This window comes from Theropithecus gelada, chromosome X (genome assembly GCF_003255815.1).
Source record: "Theropithecus gelada isolate Dixy chromosome X, Tgel_1.0, whole genome shotgun sequence".
Taxonomy (NCBI): domain Eukaryota; kingdom Metazoa; phylum Chordata; class Mammalia; order Primates; family Cercopithecidae; genus Theropithecus; species Theropithecus gelada.
In genome coordinates, this window is record NC_037689.1 from 23,465,381 (window position 1) to 23,482,659 (window position 17,279).

At 58.3% G+C, this 17,279-nt stretch overlaps 1 protein-coding gene across 1 annotated transcript; it reads left to right on the top strand.

The window, feature by feature from the left end:
* Positions 1-4,172: 4,172 nt before the first annotated feature.
* Positions 4,173-16,068, top strand: AKAP17A (A-kinase anchoring protein 17A). Its single transcript, XM_025373455.1, has 5 exons — positions 4,173-4,346; positions 6,205-6,985; positions 8,092-8,240; positions 12,689-12,929; positions 14,166-16,068. The coding sequence occupies exons 2-5, from the start codon at positions 6,224-6,226 to the stop codon at positions 15,099-15,101; spliced, it is 2,088 nt and encodes a 695-aa protein (XP_025229240.1). The 5' UTR covers positions 4,173-4,346; positions 6,205-6,223; the 3' UTR covers positions 15,102-16,068.
* Positions 16,069-17,279: the final 1,211 nt, after the last annotated feature.

The window sequence follows — 17,279 nt, forward strand, 5'->3', positions numbered from 1 at the left end:
CTCTGTCGCCCAGGCTGGAGTGCAATGGGGTGATCTCGGCTCACTGCAACCTCAGCCTCCCGGGTTCATGCCATTCTCCTGCCTCGGCCTCCTGAGTAGCTGGGACTACAGGCACCCGCCACCACGCCCGGCTAATTTTTGTATTTTTAGTAGAGACGGGGTTTCACCGTGTTAGCCAGGATGGTCTCCATCTCCTGACCTTGTGATCTGCCCGCCTCGGCCTCCCAAAGTGCTGGGATGACAGGCGTGAGCCACCGCGCCCGGCCCCAGACCTTCTTTTAAAGTACTCACCTGATTAGGTCAGGTCCACCTAGAATACGCTCCTGTTTGATTAACTGGAAGTCAGTTGACTAGAGACCTTAACTGCATCTGGAAAGTTCCGGCACCTTTGCCATAGCATCATGGGACTGATATCTCAGACTATTTTTATTTGCCTTTCATGCTCAATTCGGGGAAATTATACAGACTGGGTACACAGGAAGAAATCATGGCTATCTCCCTATGACAAAGAATTACAGCTGCAGATACCAGAGAACTTTGTTTTTTTTTTATTTCTGGGGTACATTCAGGAGAGGGATGTTTTGCTCCAAAATGTTTTACAAGTGGGGTCTCACTACGTTGTCCAGCCTTAGGAGGCCAAGCATTTTCCTTCAACATTTTCCAAATTATGATAATCATCCTTTGGTGCTTGCTGGTTCTGAAGGAGTGACTATCTCCTTCTGAATTCGCTTTGGGAAATACCTTCAGGGAGCTAGCTGAGCGGCAAAGGTCCCCAGGAAACACACACCAATGGTATGTAAAGCAGCAGCTGCAAGAAGAATTTTAAAGAGAACCCCAAACGCTTTCGTGTCCCTAAGAAGAAGGAGACTGGACATGAAGGCAGCAAAGGGGTGTGTCTCACTGAGAAGCCTGCTTGGGTTCACAGAATGGTCCCCGTCCTGGGCACCGTGGTGTGTTTGGTCAAGTTGAGACTCATAATCATATTAATATTAGCCTTTAGGGACATCATGGCTCACACAATGCAAATGACCCCCAAATACCCACAAGCCCTCTTCTTTCCTCCCCTCCCCTCCCCTCCCCTCCCCTTCCCTTCTTTCCTCCCCTCCCCTCCTCCACTTCCCTGCCCTCCCCTCCCTTCCCCTCCCCTTCCTTCCCCTCCCCTTCCTTCCCTTCCCCTCCACTTCCCTCCCTTCTTCTCCCTTCTTTTCTCCTGTCCTCTCCTCTACTCCCCTCCCCTCCCCTTGCCTTCTTTCCTCTCCCTTCTTTTCTCCCGTCCCCTCCTCCACTCCCCTCCCCTCCCTTGTCCTCCCTTTCCTTCCCTTTCCCTCCTCTTCCCTCCCTTCCCCTGCCCTTCCTTCCCTTCCCCTCCCCTTCCCTCCCTTCCCCTCCCCTTCCCTCCCTTTCTCTCCCTTCTTTCCTCCTGTCCCCTCCTCCCCTCCCCTCCCCTCCCCTTCTTTTGAGATGGAGTCTTGCTCTTGTCACCCAGGCTGGAGTGCAATGGCGCAACCTCAGCTCACTGCAACCTCCGCCTCCCGGGTTCAAGCCGTTCTCCTGCCTCAGCCTCCCTCAGTAGCTGGGACTACAGGCGCCAGCCACCATGCCCAGCTAATTTTTTGTATTTTTACTGAAGACAGACAGGGTTTCACCATGTTGGCCACGCTGGTCCCAAACTGCTGACCCCAGGTGATCCACCCGCCTCGGCCTCCCAAAGTGCTGGGATGACAGGCATGAGCCACCGTGCCCGGCCTAAACCGCAGACTTTCATGTGTCACGGTCCTGGAGGCTGAGAGTCCAAGATCGATGCGTGGGAGGTTCAGGGCCTGGTGAGGACCTGCTTCCTGGTTCACTGACGGTTCCTTCTGGCTGGGTCCTCACATGGTGGAAAGGGCGAGGGAGCCCTGTGGGGCCTGTCTTCTAAGAGCACAAATCCCACTCATGCCCTAACCACCTCCTAAACACCCCACCCTCTAATATTCTTGCAGTGGGTGAGGACAGCAGCCATTTCTCTTACTGTCTCCTGCCTCTGAAGAGGAGGAGGAAGTAAAAGCTGAAAAACAACAGGAATATGAAGTTAGTGGCAAGACCAACTGGGTGCCACGGGTGACCAGGCCTGAGGTTAAAAGATTAACTCCCCACTCGAACCACATGTGCTCTGCATCTATCACCACCCTTTCACTTGGAACCCCTTAGAGTTGTAAGCCCTTCAAAGGCCCAGGAACTCTGTCTTCGAGGAGCTCGGCTCTTAAGACTCGAGTCTGCCGACGCTCCCGGCCGAATAATAAAACCTCTTCCTTCTTTAATCCAGTGTCTGAGGAGTTTTGTCTGAGGCTCGTCCTGCTACACGGGAACTGAGTTTGCACTAGAGTTTTAGAAGGACAGAAACATGGAAGGTATAGCAACTCTCTCACACAGGCTGGTCCCTCTGAAGCCTGCCTGGGTTCACAGAATGGTCCCCCTTCCTGGGGCCCCTGGTGTGTTCCTTTGTGGCCTGCTGACGTTGAGAAATGCAAGATTCCTATTCTGATGCTCTGACCCTGGATTTCCACTTTGGGGACTTGTGGCATATTTCGGACATCGGAAGCACGTACCTCTCACATGGAGCCTGGCATACTTAATAAACAACAAATTATAATAAATAAATGAATAATGCGTTATAAATTATCATTATTTATTTACGTACTGGAGACAGAGTCTCGCTCTTGTCACCCAGGCTGGAGTGCAGTGGCATGATCTTGGCTCACTGCAACCTCCGCCTCCCGGGTTCAAGTGATTCTCCTGCCTCAGCCTCCTGAGTAGCTGGGATTACAGGCACCCACTTCCATACCTGGCTAGTTTTTTGTCTTTTTAATAGAGATGAGGTTTCACCATGCTGCCCAGGCTGGTCTTTTTTTTTTTTTTTTTTTGAGACGGAGTCTTGCTCTGTTGTCCAGGCTGGAGTGCAGTGCTGCGATCTCGGCTCACTGCAAGCTCCGCCTCCCAGGTTCATGCCATTCTCCTGCCTCAGCCTCCCTAGTAGCTGGGACTATAGGTGCCCGCCACCCCCCTACTAGTTTTTTTTTTTTGTATTTTTAGTGGAGATGGGGTTTCGCCATGTTAGCCAGGATGGTCTCCATCTCCTGACCTCATCATTCGCCCGTCTCGGCCTCCCAAAGTGCTGGGATTACAGGCGTGAGCCACCACGCCTGGCCCCAGGCTGGTCTTGAACTGTTGACCTTGTGATCTGCCCACCTTGGCCTCCCAAAGTGCTGGGATTACCGGCGTGAGCCACCGCACTTGGCCTCATTTATTATTTTATAGTTACATTATAAATTGTCATTTATTATTTCATAATTACATTATAAATGATCATTTCATAATTACATTAAATATTGTCAGTTATTTCATAATTACAATATAATCATTATTTCATAATGACATTATAAATTAATTTTACGATTATATTATACATTAGCATTTATTTCATAATTACATTAGATTATCATTTATTTTTAAATTACATGATAAATTATCATTTATTATTTCATAATTACATACATTATTTTATAATTACAAATTATCATTTGTTTCATAATCACAATACAAATTATCTTAATTTCATAATACCACTGAAAGTTGTCATTTATTATTTCATAATTACATTATGTAATGGTATGCGTTAATAACTATTAATAATACAATTAATATTAACAATTCAATTAATAATTAACTAGCAATGTATAATATGTAATTCTATAATTACGTCATCGAATAGGATATCTAAGTTATACATAAATTATATTATTCAAGTATATTACACACAATTTGTAAGTATGGTATAGAATCCCGTTACAGAATTATATTATTTTTATATAATATAAATATATTATTATATTTCAGAATTTTATTATAGATATTTGACTCTATAATTGGAATTTAGACCCCACACCGACCCCCCTTCCTGTCTGGCTGAAGGGCGATGGCCGCAGACCCTGGCCGAGGGACGTCCCCTGGTTACCCGCAAGCAGGTGGCCGCATTCGGCGGGGGGGGGGGGGGGGGGGGGGACTGGCCTGGCGCACGCGCAGTGCAAAAGGCCGGGCTCCCGGAAGTCCCGCCTTCCAGGGCGGGGCCAGGACCAGGAGGAGAAACCCGGTGTCGCCGCGCGGCCGCTTCCGCGAGCCCTCGCGCCGGAAACGGAAATGCGTCACAGAGGGCGGGCGGCGACGGCGGTGGCGGCGTCGGAGGCGCCTCCAGGGGACGGTGGCGGCGCCGGGTGGTGAGGCCGCGCCTGTCCGGGGGTCGTCGGGGGACGGCGGGAGCTTGGGCCAGCGGCGGCGGCGGCCTGGGACGCAGGCGGAGCCCCGCGCAGGTGAGTGCCGCCCCCGGGCCGCCCGGGCCTGGCGAACGCTTCGCTGGTCGGACCGGGCCCTGGGGGCCGGGGCTGGGGAGGCGGGGCTGGGGCCTGGGGGGCGGGGCCTGGGGTCTCGGAGGGGACGGGGCCGGGGTTGGGGGGCGTGGGGTGGCCTGGGGGGCTGAGAGCGCCGGGGGCCGTACGGGGGAACCGGGGGGCTGGGGAGGTCTGCGGTCGGGGTCCGGGGGTCCCGGGAAGTAGGGGTGGGGGCTGGGGAGGCGGGGCTGGGGCCTGGGGGGCGGGGCCTGGGGTCTCGGAGGGGACGGGGCTGGGGTTGGGGGGCGTGGGGTGGCCTCGGGGGGCTGAGAGCGCCGGGGGCCGTACGGGGAAACCGGGGGCTGGGGAGGTCTGCGGTCGGGGTCCGGGGGTCCCGGGAAGTAGGGGTGGGGGCTGGAGCGGTTCCGGGGACTCCACCGAGGGAGCTGAGGCCTGGAGCGGTCTTGGGGGTCTGGGAGCTCGGGGGACCGGTTGGGGGGACCCCAGGGTTCGGCGAGCAGGAGACTGGGAGGCCTGGGACTAGCGGACGTGGCGCTGCGGTCGCTCCCAGGTCTACACTGGGAAGCCAGGGGCTGTCCGGGGGTTTCGGAGGCGGGAGCTTTGGGGCTCATCCAGGAGTGCGGTGACCGAGGGGCGGGGGGTACCGAGGGGCCGAGGGCCTGAGAATGCGTGGGGCCTTTCCGGGGGTGCCAGGGGCAGCCCGAGGCTATGCTGGGGGGCTGCGGTAGGTGGGAAGACCAGGGGCAGTGCCGGGTACTGGGGGGTGGGCAGCCAGGTGTACCGGGGTGGTCGGGGCCGCTGGAGGCCACAGTGGGGAGGGTTCCTCGGTGGTGCAGTTGCTGGGGCCGCCTGAGTTCTAGGGGGAGGGTTCCCTGGTCTCTGCCCAGGCTGGAGCCCCTCCCTTGTGCCCCACTGACCTCTTCTGGTAGCTTTTCCACCCTCCCTCCCTTCTTTCGCGCCTCCCACCTCGGGCTTGGGCGAGGAGGCCGTGTCCTGGGCCTGGCAGGAAGCCTCCAGGTGGATGTGGTGGGCGGCTGGGCCAGAGGCGGTCACCTGGGATGTTCAGGTTTCTGTGAGTGAAGCTTCCTCTGCTTGGAGCTGGCCGTCAGGAAGTGGCTGCCTGTCAGCTCCCTAGGGAACAGGTGTGGGTTAAAGAAGGTGGGTGGCTGGAGGAAGAAGGCACAGATGGGGGACTCTGGCCCCCAGCTTTTGGAAAGTTCCTTGTACTTTGTGGCTTTGAGTGGGTTAAAGCTGGGATACGTCTGGCCTTCGTGGAGATTACTAGGGTTCATGGTTCTGGATTGTTTTTGTAGCCGGACACTTCCTGTTTTATCAGTGCAAGTACAGGGCCGCCGCCCCCTCCACAGCGCCTTTCCAGATGCCTGCAGCTGTGCTCTCCCTGGCCCCTTCCCTTCCCTCCCGTGTCTTTCTGCTCCTTCCCGTGGAGCTAGGCGTTTGTAGCTTCCCCGTCCCTACTTGACCTGCGTGTGGGGTCTGGTCGTGCCCAGCTTCCTATTCTGCAGGCCTTGGGAGCTGCTGGGTGCTGGATGTAGGGTGTCGGGCCGTGCTGGCCGAGGCTTCGACACTAACCTGTTCTTTATCAGCTCGGCTTTTTCCCCTTTAGTGTACTCTTAATGATTTCAAAAAGTAAAAAACTCCGTTGAGATGGCTTTTAACAAAGGAGAAACCAGTCTCTGACACAGCAGAGAGACACTGCCGTTTCTCTTCTCCGAGTCCCAAAGTGCCGGCTGGTGTGGCCCCTCCTCCTTGGCGGGGGAGCCAGGGGGCCGACGCTGACCGTCTGCATCTTCTGTTTCAGGCCCAAGGTCCCGGAGGCTATGGCAGCGGCTACCATCGTGCACGACACGTCTGAGGCCGTGGAGCTCTGCCCCGCGTACGGCTTGTACCTGAAGCCCATCACCAAGATGACCATCAGCGTGGCGCTCCCGCAGCTGAAGCAGCCGGGGAAGTCCATCTCCAACTGGGAGGTGATGGAGAGGCTGAAGGGCATGGTGCACAACCACCAGTTCTCCACGCTGCGTATTTCCAAGAGCACCATGGACTTCATCCGCTTCGAGGGGGAGGTGGAGAACAAGAGCCTGGTCAAGTCTTTCCTGGCCTGCCTGGACGGCAAGACCATCAAGCTCAGCGGCTTCTCCGACATCCTGAAGGTGCGCGCGGCCGAGTTCAAGATCGACTTCCCCACCCGCCACGACTGGGACTCCTTCTTCCGCGACGCCAAGGACATGAACGAGACCCTGCCGGGGGAGCGGCCGGACACCATCCACCTGGAGGGGCTGCCCTGCAAGTGGTTCGCCCTGAAGGAGTCGGGCTCCGAGAAGCCCAGCGAGGACGTCCTGGTCAAGGTGTTTGAGAAGTTCGGGGAGATCCGGAACGTGGACATCCCCATGCTGGACCCCTACCGGGAGGAGATGACGGGCCGCAACTTCCACACCTTCAGTTTCGGGGGGCACTTGAACTTCGAGGCCTACGTGCAGTACCGCGAGTACGTGGGCTTCATCCAGGCCATGAGCGCCCTGCGCGGGATGAAACTCATGTACAAGGGGGAGGACGGCAAGGCCGTGGCCTGCAACATCAAGGTGAGCCCTGGGCGCCGAGACCCACGCGCTTCCTCCCTCGGGCGGCTTCCTTCCAGCTGGGTCAGTAGATCGCTCCCAGCCACACCGCTTAGGCTGTGGGGACCTCCCCTGAGTAAAACGACAGCAACAGCCCCGTTCCCGTCGAATTTCAGAGACACAGGCGTGAGGTCGACTAGGGGGTCCGTGCTGTGGTTTTGGAAATTCGGTATCTGAAGGAAGATGTCTAGTAGCTGAGGGTTGGACTCTCAGGCACTGTGACAGGGATTTGAACCGTATCAGAACCAAGAGAACCTGGCCTTCCCAGAATGCTCCTTGAAACTAGGGATTAACGTTCCCTTAAGCCTCACGTGCTGTTTGTTTGTTTGTTTGTTTTCGAGACAGAGTATCGATCTGTTGCCCAGGCTGGAGTACAGTGGCGCGATCTCTGCTCACTGCAACCTCCGCCTCCTGGGTCCGAGCGATTCTCCTGCCTCAGCCTCCCGAGTAGCTGGGACTACAGACGCGTGCCACCATGCCCGGCTAATTTTTATATTTTTAGTAGAGACAGGGTTTTGCCGTATTGGCCAGGCCGGTCTCAAACTCCCGACTTCGTGATCTGCCCGCCTGGGCCTCCCAAAGTACTGGGATGACAGGCGTGAGCCACCGTGCCCGGCCTTGCCTGATGTATTTCGACCCGTGTTGGCTTCGCGGTGACAAACGAACCAGCCTCCTGGAGGAGGTTTTGTGGCCTTAAGATGTGCCCCGTGGGCGTGGGCAGGAGGCCCCGGGGTGGCTGTGGCCACAGGAAATGATGGAGCCGGGTAGCGGAAGGGGAACCGTGTCTTGCCGCGGTGGCGCGTCACTTACGTCCAGTAAGTGGCGAGGGGTAGTTGGTGTTCCTCGTAACTCCGTGGGATGAGCTAAGTCTTGAGCCACTGATGGTGACTTGGAGGGAGTGGTTTGGCTTCTGGGCCCCGCTGACTGGGTCTGCACCGGACGTGAGTGGTGAGTGGGCGCTCAGGCTCTGAGGACTCGGCCCTGCGGCCCGGGAGAGGGAGAGGGCGCCTGGCCGTGTGTCTGGGGGGCTTTGGGGGAAGGCCATCTCATACTGTTTTTTGCTTTTAAAGGTTTCTTTTGATTCAACCAAACACCTGAGTGATGCGTCAATTAAGAAGCGGCAGCTGGAGAGGCAGAAGCTTCAGGAACTGGAGCAGCAAAGAGAAGAACAGAAGCGCAGAGAGAAGGAAGCGGAGGAGAGGCAGCGAGCGGAGGAAAGGTACCTTCTGTGGGAGGGGCCCTCGGCGCTGGTGTCCGGCACCTGGGAGTGTGCGCAGACTCGTGTGCGTGTGTATGCATGTATTCCTGTGTGGGTGTGTGCGTGCTTGTGAGGTTGTGTGTACCTGTGTGCGTGGAGGCATGTGTGCCTGTAGCACGCGTGCCTGTGAACAGGTGTGTGTACTTTGTACGAATGTGTGCCCGTGTGTGTGCCTGTGCGTCTGTACACCCGTGCCTGTGTGTGTGCATGTGTGCCTGTGAGTGCCTGCGTGCATGTGTGTACCTATGTGCGTATGTACACGTGTGCCCACGTGTGTGTGCGCCTCTGCGTCTGTGCACACGTGTCTGTGTGTGTGCATGTGTCTGAGCTCGTATGTGTACCTTTGTGCATGTGTGCCCATGTGGGTGTGCCTCTGCATCTGTGCACATGTGCCTGTAAGCTCCTGTGTACCTGTGTGCACGTGTGTATACCTCTGTGCATATGTACACATGTGTGCCGTGTGTGTGCCTCTGCATCTGTGCACATGTGCCTGTGTGTGTGTGCATGTGTGTGAGCTCGTGTGTGTACCTGTGTGCATATGTACACGTGTGCCGTGTGTGTGCCTCTGCATCTGTGCACATGTGCCTGTGTGTGTGCACGTGTACCTGTGTGCATATGTACACGTGTGCTGTGTGTGTGCGCCTCTGCGTCTGTGCACACGTGCCTGTGTGTGCATGCGTGCCTGTGAGCTCGTGTGCGTACCTGTGTATGTACGCATGTGTGCCCCCGTGTGTGCCTCTGCATGTGTGCACACATGTGCCTGTGTGTGTGCATGCGTTCCTGTGAGCTCGTGTACCTGTGTGCATGTGTGTACCTGTGTGCGTATGTACGCATGTGTGCCCACGTGTGTGTGCTCCTCTGCATCTGTGCACACAGCACACATATGCCTGTGTGCATGCTTGTGTGCGTGTGTGCACGTATGGGTGTGTGTGCATGCCTGTGGGTGCGCAGCTGTGCACGTGAGGACCTGCGTGAGTGGCTGTTTGAGACGCAGCAGAATATGCGTGTTTCTGTTCGTTTTCCTGTCGTACATCATGGTCTGACGTGATCTCTGCCAGTTCCCAGGACCACGCCTTTCCCGAAGAGCCACCTCTTCTCCCTCCACACGCTGTTCACATATCCCACTGAAACAAGCAGAATGCCTTGGCCGTTTGCAAGTTTGCGTTTAGGTTGAGGCTACGTTTACAAAATGAAGTAGAAGGTTGATGGTGATGGCCAGATTTAAAACAAAACAAAAAACCATAGGATAAAAACCCAGTTTCGCTTAAGAGGCCTTTAAAGCAATGGCCTGAGTTGTTCACTGCGGTTGGGGTACCAAAGACAATCTCCGGTCAGTCTTTGTAGCCCTTTTCATCTTCTTAGCATTGCAGGAGGGAACCAACAACTTGCCGTGAATCCCCTGAGGCGGATTCCTCGTTGTCCTTCTCCATCCCTCCTGCTGTGCTGTCTTAGTGAGGCAGATTCCTCCTCCTCCTCCTCCTCCTCCTCCTCCTGCTTCTCCTCCCCCCCTCCTCCCCCTCCTCCCCCTCCTCCCCCCACCAGGCTGTGCCCTCCGAGGACTTTAGTGCGTCCTGCACGTCTGTTGGGCTTCATGTCGCCGATACCGAGTCTGGGATGTGTTGGACTTGACTGGGGGCCTCCTGGACAGCCTCCGGTGGGACCGAGTTGGTCCGTTGTGTTTCCGTTTCTCACTGCTTTATGTGACGCTGGTGCCAGTGTGTTGATGTGTGTGGCGGGTGATGTTTGCACGAGAGTCCCGGCACTGAACTCCTGGGAGCAGGCCATCTTGCCCTTGGTGTTCTTTATATAGCCCCCGTTGCCTCCCCAAGGGAGAGTGGGGCTGAGGGCTCCTTAGATGAGGCAGGTGCAGCATGTAAGCGAGTGGCCGTGAATGGGCTGGGGGGGCCCAGGTCAGCCGTCAGGAGCCCCAGGACCCAAGGCAGGCAGTACACAGAGGCAGACACCCTGGGAGAACTGGACGTGCTGCTGTGTCGCCATCCTGGGAGGGGCGGTTCGGATGTGGGGTTGAGTCAGGGTCCCCTGTGTCAGCCGCTGTCAGGCCGACCGGGACAGCCGGGGTGGGAGACCGTCCTGGGACATTACAGGGACTCTTCCAGGGTGCAGACAAAGCCCAGGCCTGGCTGAATGTGCCTGTCCACGTTCTGGAAGTGGGGAGTGGGACTCAGAGCCTCGGACCTCTCAGTCTTGCAGGACTGTCCCCACGACAATTCAGAAAGCAGCTTGGGGGTGAGGAGAAGCTGCATCCTTGATCTTTCCCTGAGGAGACATGAGCATCGGAGAAGTGAAGTGTGCCTCTGCAGGGAAGAGGCCCCGTCCACCTGGCCAGACCACAGAAGGCTTGGGGGACGCGGGGTCAGGCCATGAGCTTCTCTCCACAGCAGGACAGGGTGGCTGGAGCCCTGGGGAGGGCTGGCCCGTCGTCAGCGAGAGTTGGCCGGGAGGGCTCCAGGGTGGCCCGTGGAGCTGTCCTTCCCCGCGCAGGGCCGTACTCGCCCCTGCTGCCCCCCCGTCATTCCTCAGAGGCTGAGCATGACAGGAGGCCCAGGGCAGCCTCCGGGTTTCTCTCTGGTGGGTGGAAATGAGGCGTGTGTGTTTGGCCCTCACAGGTGACTTGGAGCTTGATGAGTGCTGTCCTCTGAAAGCTGCCCAGTCTTGAGGCGTCGGTGTGAGTCCCGCTTAAGGGCGTGCTATGTGCTGGGCTGCCCTGAGCCGTCCTCTGAGCTCGTGGGGCGGTGACAGCTCACAGGACAGTTAAACCTTCAGCACATGGAACTGTTTGAGGACCTTCATACCCCGGCTGGAGACCGTGTGGATCACTGCCTGGCCGTCGGCACCTGGCCCGGCTCCCTTCTTGGGGTGGTGGAGAGCGGGACGCCTTTTCTCCCGGCCCGCTCCTCCTCATCCCCGTGTCTCCTGTCGCCTTGGTGTCTCCTGTCGCCTTGGTGTCTCCTGTCGCCTTGGTGTCTCCTCTCCCCTTGGTGTCTCTGCAGGTCTACGTCATCCCGTCAGGCCTGCTCGGGTTCCTCGGTGCTGCTTAGAGCTGCACGCGGGGCTTCCAGGCCACTCTTCTTTTTTGTTGTTGTTGTTGAGACGGAGTCTCGCTCTGTCGCCAGGCTGGAGCGCAGTGGTGCAATCTCGGCTCTCTGCAAGTTCCACCTCCTGGGTTCAAGCGATTCTTCTCATTCTTCTGCCTCAGCCTCCCAAGCAGCTGGGATTACAGGTGCCCGTCACCATGTCCGGCTAATTTTTGTATTTTTAGTAGAGACGGGGTTTCACCGTGTTGGCCAGGCTGGTCTCGATCTTTGTGATCTGCCCGCCTGGGCCTCCCAAAGTGCTGGGATTATAGGCGTGAGTCACTGCGCCTGGCCCGGGCCACTCTTACCAGGTGTTGCTGTGTTTTGTCGCCGCTGGGCTGCTGGGGCAGGGGTCCCTCCCCGTCCAGCTGTGTGTGTGGTCGCCGCCCTGCTTGTTGAGGTCCTGGGTGATCGTCACCCAGAGAAGTGTGCTGGCGTTGAGTGCAATCGGATGAAGCCACGTGCCCCTCCCCTGGGAAGGGCCCCTCCTGCCCTGCTCCCTCGACGCCCTCTCCACAGCCCCAGGCAGCCGGGCTGGCGGTTTTGTGCCGTCATGGGTGGGGCCTTTGTAGAATTTCACAGAACGGGGATCTGTGCCATCTGTTGTCTTCAAGGCCGGATTGTCCACTTAGCTGTGGTGCAGGGCTCTGCACGGCGCGTGTCCCTCCTCCTCCTCCTCCTCCTCCTCCCTGCTGCCCGGGGCCGCCTCCCTGGTGTGCGCGCATGCTGGCCTTCACTTGTGATTTTTAGAAAGCTTTCCTGTGCAGCTGGAACCTGCTTCCTGGGGCCCCTGCTGTTTGTGCTCAGTGCTGTCCTCTGGACGCATGCACCAGCCGAAGCCGGGCGCCTTACGTGGTTTGGTGGCCATCTGCGTCCTCTGCCGTGCGCTGTTTCCGCATTGGGGCGCTGGCCTTTCCTCGGTGGCGGCCACAGATGCCGCACCCCAAGGATCTTCCGCAGTTTCTTGAGTTGTTGCCGATGCTCTTTCCGCCATCCGCCCGTCCGTCTTTCCCCTGGCTGGGGGCGTGGCTTTTGATGTGGTCGATCCGCTGGTCGTTTTCTTCGTGGTTTCGGGGTTGGGTCACACTTAGCAGGATGGTGTGTTGGAAGGTCACGGAGGTCCTCGCCCGGCTCACTCCTTCCACCCCTCGGGCTGCTTTGAGTCAGCCGAGGTCCACTTTGGGATAAAGAGTTAAATGCTTAATCGTTCGACTGTGTGGCCTTTTCCCCCTTGTGTGAAAAGCCACTTGTATGGTGTATCATGTGTTGGCTACAGCTGCTATCTGTGACAAACCCCCGGTGTGTTCCACGCAGGAAACAGAAGGAGCTGGAAGAGCTGGAGCGAGAGAGGAAAAGAGAAGAGAAGCTTCGCAAGCGGGAGCAGAAGCAGAGGGACCGCGAGCTGCGCCGGAACCAGAAGAAGCTGGAGAAGCTGCAGGCGGAGGAGCAGAAGCAGCTGCAGGAGAAGATCAAGCTGGAGGAGCGCAAGCTGCTGCTGGCCCAGAGGAACCTGCAGTCCATCCGGCTCATCGCCGAGCTGCTCAGCAGAGCCAAGGTACCCGGGGGCTCCCTCTGCCGCCGCCAGCCGCACCCGGGCTGCCCTCGGTGTCCTCCCCTGAAACGCGGGTGGTGTCACGGCGCCGTTTCCCCGCGGGCCGCAGCTGTACCCACAAAGCCAGCGTTAGTGCCGAGGATGACGGCTCCTGCCCGGTAGGGTGTGGCACTTGTCTGTCGTTCCGATGATTTCAGAGCTGTGACAGTTTCCTTTTGCAAAGCTGGTGCATTCAGGTTCCCCGAGCAGGCTGGCAGCCTCCCGGGGGCCGGGGCAGAGGCTCTCTGTTTCCTTTGGGTCCGGGCAGTGGCGGAGAGTGCAGGGGGCCGCTCTCTGTGGCCCGTGCCTCTGTGTGTGCTCAGCTGGCCTGGCTGTGACCTCACCAGTGGCCCAGAGCAGAGGGGCAAGGTGGGCTGGGTGGAGGGCTGAGCACGCGGAGGGGGCCTGCCGTGGGCCCGGGTCCCTCCTCCGCCGTGTGAACCTGGCCGGTCTCACCAGCGCCGGTACTGACGACCCCCTCAGCACCAAGAGCCTCCTTGCTCCTCCTGGAGGCACGACTGGTAACTCCCATGAGCCCGGGGCCAGGGCCCAGAGACAGACAGACCTCCCCAGGACAGACGTCCCCAGCACGCTCCTTGTCCTCAGGAGGGCTGCGTCCCCCTGGAGTCCAGCGCGGGGCGACCCCATAACCTGTTGTCTGATTACAGTTGTGATAAGTCCCCGGGAAGGAGCATGACAAGAGGCTGAGACATGTGGCAGCCCAGTCCTTACCTCATGGTGAATATTGAAGACACTAACCCAGGCTAGGCCAGGCTCGCCCCGCGGCGGCGGCGGCGGCGGCAGAGGCGGCGTGTGTCTGCGGCGTCATTTCAGCTCCCTGCTGCCGGCGGCCGCTTGTGACCTAACTCCAGGCCCCTGCGTGCAACGTGGCGGGGCTCCCGGCAAGGCCCGGCTCTGCCCGAGAGGCCCGCCCCGGGGCTGTGCCGGGTCGCTTTGCCAAGGGGTTTCCTTCGCACTCAGACGCATGATGGCCCCAGGTGTGGCCGAGGGAGCCGAGGGATGGACGGGCTGGACCTGGCTCGCCGTAGGAGACGCCCCCCGCCCCAGGGCTGGAGTCCAGCCAGGCCGCTGATCCTGCATCCCCAGGCCATGGGGCCTCCAAACACCGTCCCCGCGCCTCTCCCAGTGTCCGGCCGGGCTCAGGAGTCAGGCTCAGCCGCGCTTTCCTCTTCCCTGCAGGCCGTGAAGCTACAGGAGCAGGAGCAGAAGGAGGAGAGGCTGCGGCTGCAGCAGCAGGAGGAGCGGCGGCGGCTGCAGGAGGCCGAGCTGCGGCGCGTGGAGGAGGAGAAGGAGCGCGCGCTGGGCCTGCAGCGGAAGGAGCGGGAGCTGCGCGAGCGGCTGCTGAGCATCCTGCTGAGCAAGAAGCCGGACGACGCCCACGCGCACGACGAGCTGGGCGCGGCGCACGCCGACCTGCTGCAGCCGGTGCTGGACATCCTGCAGACCGTGTCGTCCGGCTGCGTGAGCGCCGCCGCGCTGCACCCCCTCGGGGGCCAGCTCCCCGCCAGTGCGCCCAGGGACACCGCGGCCCACCCGGAGGCCGACGGCGCCCCCAGAAGCGTGAACGGCAGCGTGGCCGGGGAGGCCCCGTGCAGGGAGGGTCCGAGCTCCTGCCGCGCGGCCCCCGAGGACGGCTCTCCGGAGAAGAGGTGCCCCGGCGGCGTCCTGTCCTGCATTCCCGACAACACGCAGCAGCCCAAGGGCCTCCCCGCCTGCGAGCAGAACGTCTCCAAAAAGGACACCCGGTCGGAACAGGACAAGTGCAACCGGGAGCCCAGCAAGGGCCGGGGCCGGGCCGGCGGAGACGGGCTGGACGAGCGGCACAAGCGGGAGAGGAGCCGGGCCAGGCGCGCGGGCAGCAGGGAGGACGGGCGGCCGCGCAAGGAGCGGCGGCCCCACAAGAAGCACGCCTCCAAGGATGGCAGCCCCCGCCGGCGCAGCGCCAGCCCGGACCACGCCCGGTCCCGGAGGTCCCACAGCAAAGACAGGCACCGGCGGCAGCGCAGCCGGGAGCGGAAGGGCAGCGCCGGCAGGAAGCACAGCCGCCACCGCCGCCGGAGCGAGCGCTCGCGCTCCCGGTCCCCGAGCAAGCACCGCAGTACCTGGAACAGGTAATGACGGGCGCGGCCTCTCCGTGGCCTGCCCGGGAAAGCCCAGGACCCGCTCCGGCGTCCTGGCCGCTCCTTGGCCGCTCTCCGTCCACCCCCTGCAAAGCTGAGACCGTCCCGCAGCCAGGAGCGTCCAAGGAGCCCGCTGGCCAAGACGGAAGACACCACGCTTTAGAGATCCATCCACCCATCTTCACTCAGCGCAGCGTACGTGGCACTTCAGTTTCAAACACGTAGCCCTCCGAAACTGGATCCGATAGCTTTACTACGGCCAGTCCCCTCTCAGTCAGGAAAACCGCGCGGACGGACAGTGGTGAGAAGGGCAGCGCTGCCGCATTCCTTCCTCCCCACGCGGGGATCTCTGTGTCTGCTTGGCCACCTCCCCGCTGCACGGCCCAGGAGGTGCACCTGCCGCAGCACGGGACACTCCTCAAAGCTGTGGACCACCGGAGTCGCACCGGCACTAGAAGGAAAAGACAAAGCGTTGCCCCGGTGATTTCTCCCCCCCACCCCGCCCCAGTTTGTAATTTTAACTGGTCGGGAAATGCAGGTTGCGTGGGATACGGGTGAGGAAGGTACAAGTCCTTTGAGATCAAAACCCAAGCGGGCCATTCTTTTTAAGGTGTCGGTGTGCGGGGAGTGGTACCCCATGGTCTGATGCTCCTTCACTTCCAAAACATTCACTTTTTACAACTTCGAGGAATTACGCATAAAAAAGGGTGGTGAAAAAGCTTTGGTTTCTAGTAAAGGTTAGTGCGTGTGGTTTTTTTTAAGAAGCTGTTTTGCTAAATTATTTTTACTTGGAATGTTTCAAACAGATTTCAGGCTGCAAACTTGTTAAGTTTTATAATCATTCGCTTCTCCAAGTGAAGCTCAGAAGTACTTAAAAATAGCTGTAACGTTCGCGTTAGGAAAGATGGTGTTTATTCCAGTTTGCATTTTTATGGTGAACTAAAATCCTTTTCCAATGAACTGAAATTTTTCACGCTTACGATTTTTGTGTTTTTATGTGCCTTGGACTGCGTTATTCCGCTGATTCTAGCCAAGTGCGTCTCAGCCCAATAGAAACCGTTCACTTTTCCGAGACCTGCTGATTCGGTGATCGTGTATCACACAGCTCTCCCGGGGCTGTACGGTAGTCACCTTCTGAGAGGAGAATCCTGGGTCCTAAGAGGCATCAAATTGTTTGCTGAGAACATAAACTTAGCCAAATTCAGAAAACCAATCTTTTTTAAAACCAAGGAGCTGTTTTTAAAGCACATTTAAAAGACGGTGGTTCTTCTCCCCACCGAACGTAGTGGTCACAGGTAGTAGTGTAAGCGCTGCCTGGTTGACCCAGGGTGGAATAGTCCCTTCCTCTGTTTAGTTAAATCACACACCTTCTTGGGGGACTGGAGGGCTGGACACGTGCCTGTCCCACCCCGAAGCTCATCTCGCTAGCAGATAGATGAGCAAATGGCTCTGTCTTGCCTGTGACCAGACACGGAGTGTTTGCAAACATGGGCCTGTCAGAAGTGTATGCGTCTGTGTCGGTCTGTCCAGCCCAGCACTGAACTTTTGCCTGTTCCGCAGCTATAAGAACGTTGCCAGGGCCGGGCGTGGTGGCTCACGCCTGTAATCTCAGCACTTTGGGAGGCAGAGGCAGGTGGTTCTCCTGAGGTCAGGAGTTCAAGACCAGCCTGGCACCCCGTGTCTCCTAACAACACAAAAAATTAGCCGGGCATGGGGATGGGTGCCTGTCATCCCAGCTACTCGGGATTCCGAGGCAGGAGAATCGCTTGAACCCGGGAGGTGGAGGTTGCAGTGAGCCGAGATTGCGCCACTGCACTCCAGCCTGGGTGACTAGAGGGAAACTCCAAGTCAAAAAAAAAAAAAATGTTGCCAGGACCAGGCGCTGCTCTGGGCACCTGGTATATGGTGCTGGAAAAGACAGCGCTGTCTGCAGCCCTGCGCATTTGCGAATGTGTAGATACAGGGATGACAAGTCCCAGTGACAGCTTCTCAAGCAAGCTGTGTGTGCAAGGCAGAAGGGTGGACGTGGTGTGTCTGAGATCAAGAAGTGAATGTGGCCGGGGAAAGGAGTAGGCGGAAGAGACGCAGGAAAGGTGGACATGGAGCTGATCGCACACATGAGGCTGATCCACTCCAGACTCTTGGGACGAGAAGCAAGAGGGCTGTAAGCTGG